This window comes from Leiobunum rupestre, chromosome 10, assembly GCF_980474605.1.
Source record: "Leiobunum rupestre chromosome 10, qqLeiRupe1.1.hap1, whole genome shotgun sequence".
NCBI lineage: Eukaryota > Metazoa > Arthropoda > Arachnida > Opiliones > Sclerosomatidae > Leiobunum > Leiobunum rupestre.
Window position 1 is genome coordinate 12412809 of NC_143393.1, and position 18386 is coordinate 12431194.

The 18386-nt window shown below is 33.3% G+C and overlaps 1 protein-coding gene across 1 annotated transcript; it reads left to right on the plus strand.

Moving 5' to 3' along the window:
• Positions 1 to 11754: 11754 nt before the first annotated feature.
• On the plus strand, positions 11755 to 18169 carry LOC149923723 (BRCA1-associated protein). The gene is made up of 16 exons (XM_090160436.1): positions 11755 to 11953; positions 12329 to 12417; positions 12484 to 12571; positions 13038 to 13293; positions 14262 to 14372; positions 14441 to 14519; positions 14579 to 14692; positions 15316 to 15381; positions 15450 to 15532; positions 15608 to 15683; positions 15749 to 15961; positions 16038 to 16166; positions 16698 to 16811; positions 17465 to 17515; positions 17573 to 17668; positions 17747 to 18169. The coding sequence occupies exons 1-16, from the start codon at positions 11878 to 11880 to the stop codon at positions 17924 to 17926; spliced, it is 1821 nt and encodes a 606-aa protein (XP_090016562.1). The 5' UTR covers positions 11755 to 11877; the 3' UTR covers positions 17927 to 18169.
• Positions 18170 to 18386: the final 217 nt, after the last annotated feature.

Consider the following 18386-nt stretch of genomic DNA (forward strand, 5'->3'; position numbering starts at 1 on the left):
TATATATTATTTACAGATGCTATCGACGTGTTTTTGGAGAGTCTTCTAGCGGAACCGGAAATCATTCTCGAGTTACTGAAGAAGATACCGATAGACCTCACACCGACAGAAATTGAAGCGTGTACTCATTGCTGTGTTTGCTCTGAAATCCTGACATTTCCGGATCCACCGGTCAAAGATCATTGTTATTATCCAGGTAAATATAGCGATATATTTATGGGTATATTATATTATTAATGATTTAACAACCTTTACGACGTTTCCGGGGAATTGCACATAACTCTTGCAACCTAAAGCTACGAGTTGGAAAGTTCATTCAGTTATTATGCACTTCGGTAATAGTTAGTGTAGGCTCGCGTGGCCACCACCCTCCTACGCATTGTAACCCGGCCACCTGAATTAATGGCTTTAAAAGTCGCTTGATGACTTAAGCCTAAGGTGGTGCCAAGGTATATTAGCCTACATGTAGCTGATTATTAATTTATCGCGGTACGTTTATAGAATAAAAATTTAATGATTTTACAATGGGTTACATTTTTTAGGGGTTAAATACATATTTACAGTTATGATGCTCACCTCAACATGCAGAGGATTGTCTAAAGAAGGAAGAAGCATTTACTTGCATCCCTTTTAACGCTGAAACTAATTAGTTTTACTTTTGGATGACTTCATTTTATAGATTCATCCCCGCATCTCTGGAAACACTTGTCTCAAATTCAGCGAAGGGTGGACCTGACAAGTTCACTATTCTTGACTCTATTTATTCACCAATGAAGTTGCACATTTACTTAAAAAATTAGCGTACCCTTATGATTACATGTGTGATATAGAACAAGTTGGCAAGCCAAAATATACCTATCCTCGGAAGAGTTTTTAATTTTCAGTGAAGCGTAAGTGTATCCGTGGTTCTGCGGTAGAACGCTCACCTGTCGAGCAAGAGGGCTCGGGTTCGAATCCCGGCCGATTACCAAATTATACTACACCCAATGACAAAAAGAGGGCGCTTTTGGAAAAACCTTTTCCCTGATTCTAAGAAACTGGGTACGCAGTGATTACCCTTTGCCCGAAAATTCGAAAGCAGGTCTGACAGACAGACAGACAAGGTGATTGTACAACCCCTCCTAGGGGACTTTAGGGACAAAGTCCCCTAGGAGGGGTTATACAATCTGGGAGGCTTTTAATATTCAAACATTAGGTTTTTGAACAGACATCCTTTTTACCTCTCCGAGGGGACAAAGTCCCCTAGGAGGGGTTATACGTTCACCGTGTCTGTCTGTCTGTCTGTGTGTCTTCCTTGCGAACGCGTTCGCATTTTCCGTGCAAAGGTTAATCATTGCTTACGCAGTTTCTCGAAGGGTTGGCAAAACCACCGTGTGACGGTGAGAATTAACGGATTCATTTGCGGTTTGGTTTTGATGGTGTTTTTTCGCTCACCGTCGTGACGGTTTGGTGTATTACGTTTTTGTAATGTTTATGCGTAGGTTGTGAATGTTGAGTTCGTGTTATGACGGTTGTGAGTGTTGAGTTTGTTGTGTTTGTGTTTTGATGGTTGGGTATGTTGAGTTCGTGACGTGTTTGTACGGGCGTTTTATCTCCAAATTCTTCTTAATGACTTTGGGACGGACCGAGTGCTGAGTGTAATGCTACCTCTCAACGTCCAATGGCAGGGTTTCCACCAATTGTACACGGTATTCGTCTTAGTATCAATTTGCGATTTATTAGCGCCGGCCGGGAATCGAAACCGGGTCTGCCTTGTGCAAGAGATTTACTCTAACCACTCAGCCACCAACGCTTATTAAGTTACGGTGTTTTTCTAAAAAACAGCTTAGGCGAATGTCATTTACAAAGTTATAACGTTAGGTACTATAATTTATTCTACATCATTTTAAATATTTATAAATTATATTAATCTTATATTTAATGAAATATTTATAAATTAAATTAATCTTATATTTAATGAAATATTTATAAATTATATTAATCTTATATTTAATGAAATATTTATAAATTATATTAATCTTATATTTAATGAAATATTTATAATTATATTAATCTTATATTTATAATTATATTAATCTTATATTTAATGAAATATTTATAATTATATTAATCTTATATTTATAATTATATTAATCTTATATTTAATTAAATATTAATCTTATATTTAATTAAATATTAATCTTATATTTAATTAAATATTAATCTTATATTTAATTAAATATTTATAAATTATATTAATCTTATATTTAATTAAATATTTATAAATTATATTAATATTATACTTATAAATTATATTAATATTATACTTATAAATTATATTAATATTATACTTATAAATTATATTAATATTATACTTATAAATTATATTAATATTATACTTATAAATTATATTAATATTATACTTATAAATTATATTAATATTATACTTATAAATTATATTAATATTATACTTATAAATTATATTAATATTATACTTATAAATTATATTAATATTATACTTATAAATTATATTAATATTATACTTATAAATTATATTAATATTATACTTATAAATTATATTAATATTATACTTATAAATTATATTAATATTATACTTATAAATTATATTAATATTATGCTTATAAATTATATTAATATTATACTTATAAATTATATTAATATTATACTTATAAATTATATTAATATTATACTTATAAATTATATTAATATTATACTTATAAATTATATTAATATTATACTTATAAATTATATTAATATTATACTTATAAATTATATTAATATTATACTTATAAATTATATTAATATTATACTTATAAATTATATTAATATTATACTTATAAATTATATTAATATTATATTTAATTAAATATCTGAGTATTTTACTTTATTTGATCGTGTTCAGGAATTGAACTCGGGTCACATCGTTACAATGCAGATAGTTTACCGCCGAGCCATTGACTTCCTTTAAGAATATAAAAAGTAAAGAAACCATTATGATAAGGCGGGTCTGTCTGTCTGTCTGTGGGTGGGTCTGTCTGTCTGTCAGGCCCGCGAACGCGTTCGCATTTTCGGGGCAAAGGTTAATCATTGCGTACGCAGTTTCTCGAAATTTCTGCGTTCGCAGTTTCTCGAAGGATTGGCAAAACCATCGTGTAACGGTGAGCGTTAACGGATTAATTTGCGGTTGGGTTTGGTTTGGATTGTCTTTTTTTCGTCAACGCTCACCGTCGCGACAGTTTTAATTCAGTTTGATTGGATATTTCTTTATTGTAATGTTTATGTGTAGGTTGTGAATGTTGAGTTCGTGTTGTGGGTGTTGAGTTTTGTGTGATGAAGGTTGTGGATGTTGAGTCTGTTGTGTTTGTACGGGCGTTTTCTCTCCAACTTCTTCTTAATGACTTTGGGACGGACCGAGTGCTGAGTGTTATGCAACCTCTCAACGTCCAATGGCAGGGTTTCCACCAATTGTACACGGTATTCGTCTTAGTATCAATTTGCGATTCATTAGCGCCGGCCGGCCTCGTGCAAGAGATTTACTCAAACCACTCAGCCACCAACGCTTGCTAAGTTGCGGTGTTTTTCTAAATAACAGCTTTGGCGAAAGTGTTTTAAGCAGTTTTAAAGTTATTAACGTCAATATTCCCTGTGCCATTTTATTTTTTTGATATGTATAAAATTTTCAATTGTGGAAATTGATCAATTTGTAGTTAAATACGATCATCGTCAGGAGTCGAACCCGGGGCACATTTTTAAAACGCGGACGTTAAATACTAGTAAAACCGGGATAAAAATAAACGTAATATTTGTTTGGGTGGGAAGATTATAAACACCTTACGTAGATGTTTATTTTGTTTTTAAAGTCTACATTTTTTACGTATGAAAATTTAAAGGTCAAATCTTGTTTTAGCGCAGTTAGTAGATAAGATAAAAGGTAAAAACCCGTTAGTTTTTTTTTAAATTTATTTAGTTTTTTCAGTCGTATATTCTTATCTATTGTGTTTAGCGTATTTGTTTTCAAGCTTAATAGTTCATTCTTGGACGAAGAAACACAGGGACGTCTCGCGCGTCTACAGCGCTTTTTTTAGCGGCGGAACTTTGTTACGGCTGCTGTGAAAAAAGGGGAAGAAAAAGAGGGAAAAGTGATACAGATAGCAATTAGGCGCCATCAGTGGGAGAGAGATAAAATACACTCTTTTTTAAAGCACGTGACCAAACACCATCTTCTAATTTAAGCTAAAGGGTCAAAGTTTAGGAAGTTATTCAGCTGCAGTAACTTAGTTTTTCTTTTAAATTAACGTTCGTTATTTACATGTAAGAAATTAATTTTAGGCCTTGGCCAATGCCTAAGAGATCTCTAAAATAATGTTAAAATTGGATAAAATGGCTGAACCAAGCTGATTTTAATATTGTACGCGTATCCAAAAACACATTCAGACTTGAATTTCTGATAATAATTACATATTTTCAGCCATAAAGCAAATTAAAACTTACGAGAACTTTCTTTATTGGAGCCATGCGTTTTTCTCACGTTAATTAAACCTTCACAAACCTAGAGCAGACCGGCTCGGATTGGTCTAATCATGTGACCGTAAATAGCCAATAATAACTGACTCACTTTGGTCGCTAGCGACACCGCGCGAGATAATTAGGAAATAGGCAACCCGCAACAAAGCTTCGCCGCGAAATATTCGCCGTGAGACGTCCCTGTGTTTCTTCGTCCATTATTCATTTATGAAGAAAATATCGAGTTGCTCTGGTTTTCAACTCGGTCGTCATTACTTCGTAATTTATTTTAAACGTTTTCTCGACTTATTAAGATGTGTTTAATGCAGTTCATCATTTATTTTAAACGTTTTCTCGACTTATTAAGATGTGTTTAATGCAGTTCATCAATTGGGTTCGTTTGTGTTTATTTATAAAGAACCCTAACTATTCCGTCTTCGGTCATTTATTGATATACGTTTAGTCAAGTGGCTTTCTGTGCTTTGTGAATGGTAAGTTTTTCGCTTCTTGTTAATAAATTTTTTGTTGGTGTGGACATTTGGATATCTACGATTCCTAATGCAGTCATTGATTTCCTGGGTGTGCGAGTCATTATATGATATTGGAAATTGGACGGTATTGGTCGTTTTCATGCGGTATGTGTCACAACGTCAACAGGACGTCTACGAGTCGTACACAACCAGATATCGATATTCTACGGTATCTTCATCAAGGGCGAACGTTGAAATAAAATGAGCGTTAACGATGCGGCAAATATTTCGTAAGCGAGAAAAATACAAATACCCTCTGTAGCTATTTCTTTCATTAAAATTGGCTTCGTATTATATTTAACTGCTAAACTTGTACCGTAAATAGGGTTAAATTCAATTGTGCATTGTTTTAGTACGTCTAACTCACTGTTGTAACTACTTAATTTATAATATTCTGAATAAATTAATCTCGGTTGTTTCGTCTCAATTATTTTAATTATAATTAAAATTTTATTCCGGGCGGGATTGAACCGGGATTACGTTTTTAGTAAATAACTCTGAATTGGGGAGATTTATCTTTAAGGGTCATCTCGAGAAATTAATACCGCTAGGGACAATTCTTCCGAGGAGAGGTATATTTTAGCTTGCCAACTTGTTATTTTTAATATAATAAATTTGATTGTTCTACTTAATAGAGGAATTTCACGACTTTTATGTACGCTTAGACCCACTACAAATAGCAGAGCTTCCGTAAAATGTGCATGGAATTTATAAACTTAACTGTGCACGCTTACACTGAACCGGGTCTAGCCTGGGAAGCTGCGCTTTACATGACAAAAGTCCGACTAGAAGTTATACAAGATATAGACATTCATTTGTTTATTGAGCGTGGAATAAGAGGAGGTGTTTCGATGATAAGTCATGGGTTTGCCCAAGCGAACAATAAGTGTATCCTTAAAACTTATGACCCCCAAAAGCCGAGTAATTTTATAATATACTTGGACATGAATAATGTATATGGTTATTCCATGGTAGATTATCTCCCAATGAGTAAGTTCTCTTGGGTACCGGACAATGTCCTTTTCCAATACTCATGTGATAAATTTATCGAACGAATAAACCTACGGCTAACTTCATCAAGATCATAATTGCTATCCGCTCGCCCCCGAATCGCGGAGTGTAAGTATAGATATGTTTTCACCATATTTTAAATAATACTAAAGGACCTAGATCTCTCGGAAAAAAGACACTCTCTCCAAGTTGGTTCCCAGTTTCATGAACAAGGATAAATACGTCATGCACTAAAGAAATCTAAAATAAAACGTTTGCAAAGACATAAAAATAATCAGAGTTCGTAAGATATTATCGTTTAACCAGGGGTCATGGCTGCGTCCATTCATAGAGTTCAATACTGAAAAGAGGAAACAAGCCAAAAACGATTTTGAGCGAGATCTATTCAAGCTCCAAAACAACAGCGTTTTTGGTTTAACATTTAAATATTAAAATTTTTTAAATATTAACCTAGGTAAAACGATGCAGAACTTACAAAACAGAATAGTTTTCCAACAAGTTCAAACACCAGAACGGGCAATTAAAAATGCTTCATCTCCTTATTTTGAACGAACTCGTAAGCATCCATATGAAAAAAGGACTCTGAGGTTTAAAAGACCAATGTACACGGGTTTTACCATTTTGGAGCTGTCTAAGCTAAGCATGTATGAATTTCATTACGATTTCACCATGAAGACCAAGACCTACCAAGGAAACTCGCGACTGCTTTTCACTGACACTGATAGCCTTACTTACGCCATCAGAACCGAGGATGTCTACTCCGATTTAAAGAACAATTATAATCTTTTCGACTTCTCTCACTGATCACATTATAGCAAAAATAAAAGCGTCATTTGGGAAGATGAAGGATGAATAGAATATAAAGTGGATATTTTTTTTTGTTTGAGATACACACACATCGGTGTCGACCCGAGGCCTTAGACACCAGCACACACACAATAACTGATTAATCAGGGCAAGATATGTGTAACGGCCACGCCAACGGGGGGATACGTGGGGACAGGGGTGGGGACACCCGTGGCGGAAATATCCCGACCACCCGTTGGGGGATTGGTAGTCGTCCTCACAAGGCCTTCCACAAACTCTGCCTCCCGGACGCCTGGGATTACAGGATATAAAGTGGATATGACTTCATACAAAAAGTCTCGCTCTCGCTTGATTTCATACCTTTGGAATAGTAGACAACTAATAATTTTTATTATCCAATAAGAACTCGAATAGCTAAACCACGTGATTTTCAAAGAAAAGTAGTACAGTCAGAAGGTCAACCCGGTTTTATTAATTATTATAGCGAAAATTGGGAGGTTGTAACTGTTTGGCGTGAGTTTAATTAAGTTTTAGTTAATTTAGATACGAATTTAAATGCCGCGAAAGAAAACTGCAGCCCAGTTAACTTGGCTGAACTGACTTTTCACTGAAAAGTCACTTCAGCCAAGCCTTGGCCCAATATTGCATTAAGAGATCAAATTGTTATTCTTAAATACAAATTGAACTAATAATTATTTACATAATAAATAAAACTGAATTATTGAGATAACAATTAATTTTAGAAAGCAAATCCTAAAGATATCGTGAATTTTACAACTGAAATTCATTGAACTCCTTTTAATCACGGGAGAACGCCTATATAAGTACGTATGTACCTGCGATAGTCGGCTTCAACTCTAGTGGGAAAATAGTATTCATCCGCCTTTGAGGGGGGAGCCCTAGAAATAACACGGTTGTTGGGCGACGGCGAGAGCGAGACTTTTAGTATGAGGTCATATCTACTTTTGATAGAATATGGAATACCAATTCAGGAATTCTGTGGTCTCAGACCTAAAATGTACAGTTTCGTTTACTTTGTCATACGGTCATTACTGGATAAATGTTTTGAAAAATGCATGTACATAAAAATGTTTGAAAATGGTTATTTTACCCGTACGATAGAATTAATGAGTTAAAATAATAAATTGGTTTGACCTTTTGAAATAGCATGCAAACAAAAACAAAACATTATTATCCGAGCACTTTGATTTTGTAGGAGTAAAAAATAATGAAAAGCTTTTTATAATATCTCTACGTTTATTGATATTTTTAAATTAATATTAGTTTTATTTCTTAAAAATCCAATCTAGTTCTGAACATATTTCAGTTCCCCTTAAATAAGATTTTAAGAAATATGTCACTTTCTATGATTTATTGTTCGTAATTAAAAGCAAGTTTCGATAAGATTGAGTTTATTGTTGTTAAAAGTTCTATAGTGCTTTGCCTAACAATATTTTGAATAACAGGTAATAAAGTATACTTCAATTAACTCAATTAACTCAATGAAGGACAAATCTTGTACATAAATTAGAAATTTAATTAGCCTGACGACGACGCTGGTGTTTGGCGTCGAACGGCCGTAGCTGTTTTTTAATAAAACATTTTAAATTGTACAACAGTGGTTTTTTCTTATTTTTAAATTTCCAAAGTATACTTCGGTAAGTTATTCGATATTTATTGAATATTTTGAATACATTTTCTTTGAACATTTTATCATTGACAGTTTTATTTTTCGAAAATCTAGTCACAATATTAAACATTTCTACACCTCTACTGTGATTTTCTTATAGTTGTAACGAATTAAAAGTAATAGTTTTACTGTTTCTTTCAACGAAGTCCCATTAAAGTGGAACCGTGTATGGCCAGAAGTAATAAATAAGTGTGGAACTTACTTATCGAAGCCATGACCCCCTTGGCGTAGCGGCCGTCATCTTGCCGCCATTTACACGACTTACAAGGATGCTGGCGCGTTCATTCCACCTACTTCGCCTTCCTTCCTATCCTCGTTAACCGAAACTAGACTAGGTGGCAGGGTGGAAATAAGGATTTTTTTGAAAGTGGACATGTGACCCCCCCTGGCTTAGAATAAATAAACTGGACCTTGACCAACGGGGTCTCGATCGAGAAACGGTTTGAAAGAATTATTAGATTGCCTCAAAAATTCGTCTGTTGCTGACGTCACCCAGATGAGATCCCAGTGATTTTCATCTCAGTGACGTAGCGATTTTCATTAGCAACGAAGTAGCCAGCCTTAGCCCTTAGCAGCCAGAGCGTATCTAGGCAACCTTTTATTACTAAAATTTACTAACCTTGGACCAGTGAACGCCGTCTACTACATTAGAATATCGTGTTTTAACTTTTAACCGTTTTCAATAGGGTGAATTCAAATTGAAGTGTACAAACTTATAACTTAGTATTTTACAAATTACTAACAAAAATATAAAAAACCTCGAATTAACTAACCCCCCTCCGATTTAATTTATAAACTGCTCCGAGCAATTTTTAAACTGGTCATTTGCCCACTGCTACCGACTTATTTCCGACGCTGCTAGGTGGCGCAGCGACGCTGTAGTTATAGCGTCTGCTAAGGGGGTACACTGCGTATCAGTTGTCTGTTAAGCCTATGCTTAAGCATTACTCTAGTGATTGTTATGCAATAATTATTTTATATTTCGGTTTGTAGTAATGGATAAAAAACCATAGGTCAAGGTCATTCCGTCAAACTTTCTACAACCCGTTTACATTCCTTTTCCCATAGTGTCACAAATGACTGGAATTCTCTCCCTCATTCTAATATCCCAGCCTAATTATTCTAAATTTAAAGTATACTTAAATTGGTACTTCTTAATTCCTTGGATTTGTAATTTTGTTAAAATTTTAAATAAATTTCTGGATTATTTTACCCAATGTGTCCAAGGGCGTATCCAGGATTTAATTTTAGGGGGGGGGGTTGAGGGAAAATTTCTAGGGGGGGGGCGCTGACGGAAGTTTCACTGTTTTTTTTTATTAGGCGCCCCCCCCCCCCAGTCATCAGCCCAACCCCCCCCTTAAATACGCCCTTGCATGTGTCCTTTTTTTAAAATCTATTTTGCATTTTGTGTTGCAATTTCCATGTATCAACCAGTGGCGTAGCTGAGAACTCAGAACCTTCCCCCCCCCCCGTAAAAATCTGAATGGGGCCCCCTTTTCAATTTTTTTTTATGGTGAGGGACCGCTAAAGCTCGGGCCATCAGCTACGCCACTGCATGGTATCAACCTTATTTTCTTTCAGTTTGATCTCATTTATTGTATTATTATGGTGTATCTTTTTGGTATGTCTGTAAAAACACTTGCAATATACCTAGTAATAGCAAAACGCGTATCCCACAAAAAGTCAGACTCCCCCCATCTATCTGAGCAGATAAAATAACCAAACAAATGTGGGGTCGATTAGTTATGAAAATAGTTTCACAAAATTTATTTAGAAAATAGCTAAATATTTATTTAAAATTGTCTATCTTTACTCAATATAATTAATAAATTTAATAAATAGGGCAACTATATAGTGCTTCTGTACAATAATGATAGAAGAGGGGGAATTTGGGGGAAGTCTGACTAATGGACGCCAACCTTCAAAAGTTGAATAACACAGGGGCGCGTTAAAATTATAGATAGTGAGAAATCTCACTTCACGAAACAAATAACGAAATACGTGGAATTTTTGGCGTTAAATAAGCTTAGAACGTTTTTCGTTATTTCTTTCTTATTACAAGGAGCGTTCGCCATCATTAAACCAAGATTTAACGATAGTAATCGGGTTTTTCCGTTTCAAAATACGCAGTAGATTAAACCGAGGCTTAAGACTGGGCAAGATTCCGCGCCTTAAAATTTTCGTCTACTTTAAAGATACATTCTGAACGAACCAATGGATGAAAAGTTATGAAACTAGCTTTTAAATAAACCTTGAAACTTATTTCAAGTCATATTTATAATTCACCGATGACAAAATTCGTGAAAAGTATTAATATCGTTCCGAATTACAACCTACTTTCTAAAATCTCATTTTTCTTTCTAATACGCGCGTTGACAACACAAACTTTACCTAGACGAGCAGATGCTCGGTTATCTACATGGTGCGGGAAAAATATTATTTTTGAATGTTATAAAGCGATAAACGATTTTTCAAGACGATTTTATATTACATTTAAGTTCATATAAACTGGAAAAATTTTCAGTGGAATATTTCTTATATCATTTGGTAGGTTAATTAACGTTTAATTATCGCCAACTTTACATTAATTTCAATGGGGTGGGGGAAAACGTTTAACCAAGTTTAGGCAGCGCAGATGGCGTTACTGTCGTTTTAGCCAAGAATCTAATCGGTACTTTGTCAGCCATTCGATTAAGCGTTCTAGTTTGTTATCCGATTTCTATGGTACGGTCACCGTATGCAACAACTTCCAACAAGTGTTTCCTTTTAAGTTTTAACCAGGACAAGGTAGCTTTTTTTATATATTAAGGATTTGCAAAAACACGACGTTCTTTTTACAGGTGAAAAGCTTCCATTATTTCAACAAGCACTATATAAACAGTAACTTTCAGGTCCTGGCTTTCGGAATTATTACTTCTTGGCGATTTACTTGAAGATATTTTATTTAAGCACCTATACCGTTTTCTGAGTTTTTTTGATATCAGCAGTTGAAAACGACTGTTTACACCAAGGTTTACAGATTGAATAGCACATGTTTACTGATCTGAACAAGCAAATGAAACATGAAATGTTGATCGATGCGATCTTGAGAGTAGTAAAATAGAAAACGCTACGAGGCGCTTGGCTGATATCCAGAGTTAATTTTAAAAAATATGGTAGCTCTGTTTAATTTGTCCTCTGCTACTAACTACTTCCGGGATTGTGGTTAACTTTTTTCGCGGACGTTGAACGTTTCGGGATTTTCTTTATAGTTTAAATGTAAAATTAAAAATTTCGTTAAAATATTTTGTCAATTTTTAAAAAAAAACGATATGTTTTTTATATTTATATGAAGTTATGTCTGTATCAAGAATCGCTTTACGTTTGGAGATAGCTAAAGATTATCCAGTTTTGTCTCATCTTCATTTCAGTGGTAAGCCTTAGCTAGTTTTGCTGCGCACTTTTTCCAAGAATCCCACTCCTAGACTACTCCATATGTCTTTTTGTTCTATATATATTATATATTATTTAACAACGGTTTTATTCAGGTTTCATATAATCATATTGAGTAATAATTAAAAAAATTATCAGTTTTATATAACCTCTCACTTGAATAATTAATGCATTATTAAATGACAAGAGTGAAGAGTCAGCTACCTATTATAATTGCATTAGGTCTAGAAATAATGTTAACACAATGATGTTTTTTGGCATAAAACTATGCATTATATGGTTTAGCAGCCAAGCCAGATCACTTAAGTAGGTCATGTGTACAAACTGAAATTGGGGTTTTTTTATTTTAAAATAGCTCGTAGACTTTTGAAACCAATGGCTGATTCTGGTGACCTACTCCAGAAAGATAGTGCATCTGCGTTTAATGAGCACTCTGAAACTGAGGTAAGAGTGTCTGAAGTTCATTTTAACATTTATGCATATAATTATTCTAAAACTATGAATGAATAGATTGAAAAAAAGCCTTGTTCCAAGAAAAAAGAACTAACTGGATGTAGAGTCATGAGTGATATTTCGATTGAAAATTTAGAAAGCAAAGGTAAATTTGTTTTTAGGAAACATTTTTGAATGATGTTGAGTGAGCAAGCAATGTTTTCTATGAGGGTGCATTCCATTTCTTATTGAAAAGCATATAAAAACACAAAATAATTATTTACGATTTTAGCTTACATTAAAATAACTAATGTTGTTTTGCCTAAATACTTTGAAATTGCGAACCTAAAGAACCCAACCATAAAGAGATTATATATATTGGTTAATTAATCAAAGCAAAGTTTGGTGATTTTGGGGTAAATGAAACATTTTATTCAGCTTCATGGTTAAGAGTTCTTTTTATAACCTGAAAGATAAGCATAGTTTAAAATTTTGAATCATTTTGCGATTTTAATAATATAAATTAAATTAAAAAATTTCCATATTTTTAAAAACTAAGGCTTGCTTGGCTTCATATTTTTGCATAGCTGAATAAATTAAATCTTACTATACTGAACTTGACATTTTTACAGATGAATCTGGAACATTTCTACAAAGCTACGCCCAAGTAGTTGACTCTAAAGCTAGTGATAAAAATCTTTCCGGCGCTGAAGGCGGTAAACACGGAGAATTATATAAAATGCTTGAAAAAGAATCGTCACCGGCGTTAAGTGAAAGTAGCTGTAGCAGCTATGAAAAAAAAAACAAAACTGTGATGCAAGTTCCATATTTTTCTGGGAATCACTTTATAGAATCAACTAAGGGTATTCTTCACCTTTATAAAGAAAAGTACGTTACTTTTAAAGGATTAAAGGGGCTTGTAGACTTTGTTTAAAATTTCTTGAATTATCAGCCTAATAATTAAATTCCAACTATAGTCCATGACTAATAAATTTTAGATGACAGAGTTGAATTCACTGGGTTTTTGAATTTTTTTTATTGAAATGTGGGCAAAATACCAATTATACTAACTTTAGACAATACTGAACATTTCTGTGTCAAAATTATTTTGCGGAAATGAAAATACGCAGAGATATTTATTTTGTAAAATTAATGTGCTTTAGCGTTTCTTTCGTAAAAATTTGGCCCACTTAATTGTCTTAGGTGAAGTAGGATACGTGATGGGCATAAAAGAAATAAGAAATAAAAGTAAAGCATTTCCCAATGTTAATTGCGGAAATGTTTAACTTGCGTAAACTAAGTGTTGCCACCACACGTTCATTAAGCTTTCGTGCTTGGTGGGGCGCAGTACCACCCCAACCCCATTCCTGCTAATTACAATGGGCCATATAGCATCGCGACTTAGAGGACATATTACCAAGAAAAAATATAATATATTTTGTCTCCGCCCCATAAAAAAATCACTTTATTTAGTGTATTCTACTATACCACAAACAGTATAAAAAAATTAATATCTCCATATGTTTTCATTTCCGCAAAATAATTTTGACACAGAAATGTTCAGTATCATCTAAAGTGTTCAAAAAAATAAAAATAAAAAAATCGGAGTGTGCATTAAAAATTTAAAACCTTTTATAAAACTAAATTTACCTAAATATTTTTTATGCAGAGGCAAAATGTTTCAAAACTGTTGTAAACAACAAACTGTGAAAATTATCTACCAAATAAAATTTATTGTCATCGACATAATCTGGTAGTTATTCTGCCAAAAAAAGAGATAAACTAGCTTGTAGACTAAGTTTAAGACCCTTTAAGCGAGAGAGAAATTCTGATATAATTATAATGTTTTTTTTTAGTCAAAGAACTTCCTTGGATGAAGAAGCCGAAAGGAGTGAAATGCTTTGCATACTCGCTGTGCCTGGAGGAATGACAACTCACGATCTCTTACAATTTACCGCCGCCGTTAGGTATGATTCTAATGAAATTAGAAAATGCAAATTTAATTGCATTTAGAATATTGAATTTTTCCTTCCAGTAATAACATTGAACAAATGCGAATTATAAGAAATTCAAAACCTAATCAGTACATGGTACTGGTGAAATTTAAAAATCAAGTAAGCAGAGGTTTGATTTGATGAAATTTCTCTGATAAATTAATTGAGAGAATTTTAAGAAATCAGCCGATGAGTTTTATGAAAACTTCAATGGGATGAGATTCAACTCTATTGAACCAGAAATTTGTCACTTAGTGTATGTTGCCAAAGTTGAAAGTGTTAAAGAATCCGAAGTTAATATCATTTCGATTAAACTATGAGGAATTCATAACGCTACTTGAATCGATTATCTATCCATATCTCCTATGGTGATTAGTGGGTTGCATATAACTGTTATAAAGAGTATGAAATTGGCTTAGCCATAGCTGCCGCTGATAGAAATATGAACACCTCAGGCTCTGAAAATGAATCTATGAAGCACCTATTAGTTTTCATTACGAAGATCTTGGATCACTTTAAGGTTCCTAATTTGATCAGCTGCTTATTAATTAACATTATTTTTATAATTCAAATTTAAAACAGTTTTCCAAAAAGCTACAAACACATAACCTTTCAGTAGGCAGTTTAAAAAATGTTCATTTAAATATTTGAAAGCAAACTTCAAGATATTTATCTTGATTGGGTTTTACTATTGGGTGATGGAGTGAGGTTTATAAGGTATTGATTTGAGCCAAAGCTTAAATCTGTTTTTCTTGAGTCATGTGCCTTGTCTGTCATATTAGCTATGCCTAAAAGTGCCATCAATATGATATTAAAAATATACCAGATAATCATTCCAAGTTGCATTATGGAATCTTGCCTCTATTTATTACGTTTGACAATTTACTTAAAAATTAAATTTTTTGTGGTTTCTTAGGAATCTTGTTTGCCTCTTTACGGTCATACTGAACTTCCTACTTGCCCAGTTTGCCTAGAAAGAATGGTTCGAATATTTTGATATTATTTATCAAAATACTGTCAGTATAATTTCCTTTAATTCTTTATTTTTAGGATGAATCGGTCGAAGGAATTTTAACTATATTATGTAATCATTCCTTTCATGGAAATTGCCTTGCAAAATGGGGTGATACGAGGTATTTATATTTTATATTTATAAAAATTACAATGTTGAGTCTCTTTTGATTTCATTTTTCCTTCGTTGCTTTCAGTTGTCCAGTTTGTCGCTATAGTCAAACTCCGGAGCTAGTACCTGATAATCATTGTTTTACTTGCGGATGTTGTGATGTACATTACCCTATTTCATTTTGCCAAATTAGACGCTGTTGTTGACACTATTTTTTTTTGGTTAGAACTTATGGATTTGCCTTATTTGCGGTAACGTTGGTTGTGGTCGTTACGAAGAAGGCCATGCCTTCAAGCATTACTTGGACACTCAACATACTTACGCTATGCAATTAGGAAATAACAGGGTTTGGGATTACGCGGGAGATAATTATGTTCATCGTTTAGTCCAAAATAAGGCTGATGGAAAGCCTGTAGAACTAATGAGTATCCACGGAGAGGTATTTACATCACTTAGTTTTTGATAAGCTTTAATGTTAGATTTAACAAATGTGTGTGTTTTTTTTTTTTTAAAAGATTCAAAATGAAGAAAAATTAGATTCAATTCAGCTAGAGTATACCTATTTGCTTACGAGTCAGTTAGAAACACAGAGGCACTTTTTCGAAGGAGAAATCGCCAGAATCGAGAAAGAAACTTCTAGCCAAGTTGGTTTTTGAATTTTTGTAGAATTTTTTAAGTGTCAGCGTTGCCAGAACATCATACTAGCAGAGTATTATTATTACTAAATACGAAATTTATAATTTTAGTGTAAAATCAGTATTATTAGAAGTGTATAATACTTCTTTTAAGAGAGAAGTATCCATCTAGGATATTAAAATGAAACATGCACCTACGCAGGAGATGCCGCTTCTGTTGGTCCTAAAATGTGTATAACGCATCAGAGTTAAAAAATTAGTCTATTACATGACTTAAAGATGTGGATTTTACCAATGAACTAAGAAAATCAAAATAAGACATTCTTGACCCGCATTATTTTTTCTTCCCAAATGTTTTGTGAAAAATCACCGAGAACCTGCATAGGTACTTGTTTCAAATGAATAACATTAGTAAGTGAAGATAAATTCTTCTAAGAGATATTATATACTTCTAGTATTATACTATTAGTATAGTAAATCTGGCAGTGTTGTTTATTATTACAATGGTAAAAAATTCAAAAATTTTAAATTTTGATCAAGATTGAAGAATTAAAGGAACTTACGAAAGTTGCCTTGGAAGGCCGTCAAAAGATAGAAGAAGATTTACTTAGGGTGTCTCGTGAGAAAAACTCTCAGGAGAAGAAACTTCACCAGGTATATTTCTGAGATATTAATTATATTGGTAAATTTCTTTAAATCATAAATATAATACCAAGGAGGTATTTAGGTTATTGAGTGTTGGAGTCTACCTTCCAGGTTAACTTTTAATACTGAAATGCATATGGAATTGGTTTAATAAGCCAGATTTTATGGGCCTTGTTTGAAAAGATTATTAGCATGATATACTACTTAAGATCCTCTATTGAACGCAAACCCTATATTGGTCTAATTTTTTTTAGTTTATGAAAAAGTTAAATTTAACTAAATTAAATATCCCATATAAAATATATTGTTAAAAATTACTATAATTTAAGTTATTGACAAATTTACCAAAGAGCCCTTCAACGTTCAAGGTACTTTTACGTCCCGCCTTTTGGGTTGGTTGAAAAAAGAGCTACTTCACGTCGAGGCCAACATTTGCCTTAAGACAAGATCATAAGGAATTTTTTGTAGCTTTTCCCGCAATTTGTAAATGCTCGAAAGTAGTTGTCTTTGTAAGAATAATAGCTTAGGTCTTGATTTGAGGCTTGAACCATTTTCGAGCTTTTTAACTAAGGCTTTTCGAGCTTCAAGCCGATTATTTACCAATCACAAAGAAGTATGATATTGTGTTACTTATGATAAAATGAACAAATTATTTGTAACAGGTGACACAGAAATTAAATAAAGCTTTAAACGAATTGAAGGAGGAGAAAGAGGTAAATTTAACTGCTTTGTTTAGAATACCACATTTATACAACAGTTTAAAATTGCAGTTGAATGACTGTCTACGTAAAAACCAACAATTATGGCAAGAGAAGTTAAATGAAACCCAAACGCAGTTCAAAGAATTTAAAGAGGCTAAAGAAAAGGTGAGTTTGTATTATTTATACTAAACCAGTTTTTTTGTCAATGTTTACATTTTCTTTTTACTCCACAATGTTTGACAGGAAATCATCGAACTTAAAGAACAAGTTCGTGACTTGATGTTTTACTTGGAGGCTCAACAGAAGATACAAACGATTTCCGAGGAGGATCGTCAAGACATTCAAGAGGGTCAAATCGTTGTTGAATCTCCCTCATCATCTTCTTCAGTGAGGGGGCGACAAAGTCGAAGGAAAAATCGCTAAAAGCGTTTTTACCTTTTGATTTTTGCTTTTTTTGAGCTGGCTCACACTGAACAGTTTATAAATGATTCAACTACTCCCTACTATCCTACTGTGATTCAAAATCGGAAAAAAATCAAAGCCTAGCCATTATGGTTCGTTTTTTTTACTGTTGAATTATTGCAATTACTTTTCTAATTAGCATTAATAGCCTGTTTTGTGGTTAAAATGGCCTTGTCTATTTTTATTAAAAGTTAGTTGACCTTATTCCCAGTAGACGCGGCAAGGCTTATAAATTTATAATAGGGGAAATTTAGTGTTATCTGCAACATACATTTGGCGTGATCAAGAATCGAGGTAGGGTAGCTAGTGTAGTTTTTGACGTTATTGTACTCGAATTCTGCCCTTAACGAATAGTTCAGAGTAGAAATATGAATAAGTGGATATTTGCCCATTCTGGGACTTCTTTTTGAGAACAAACTTA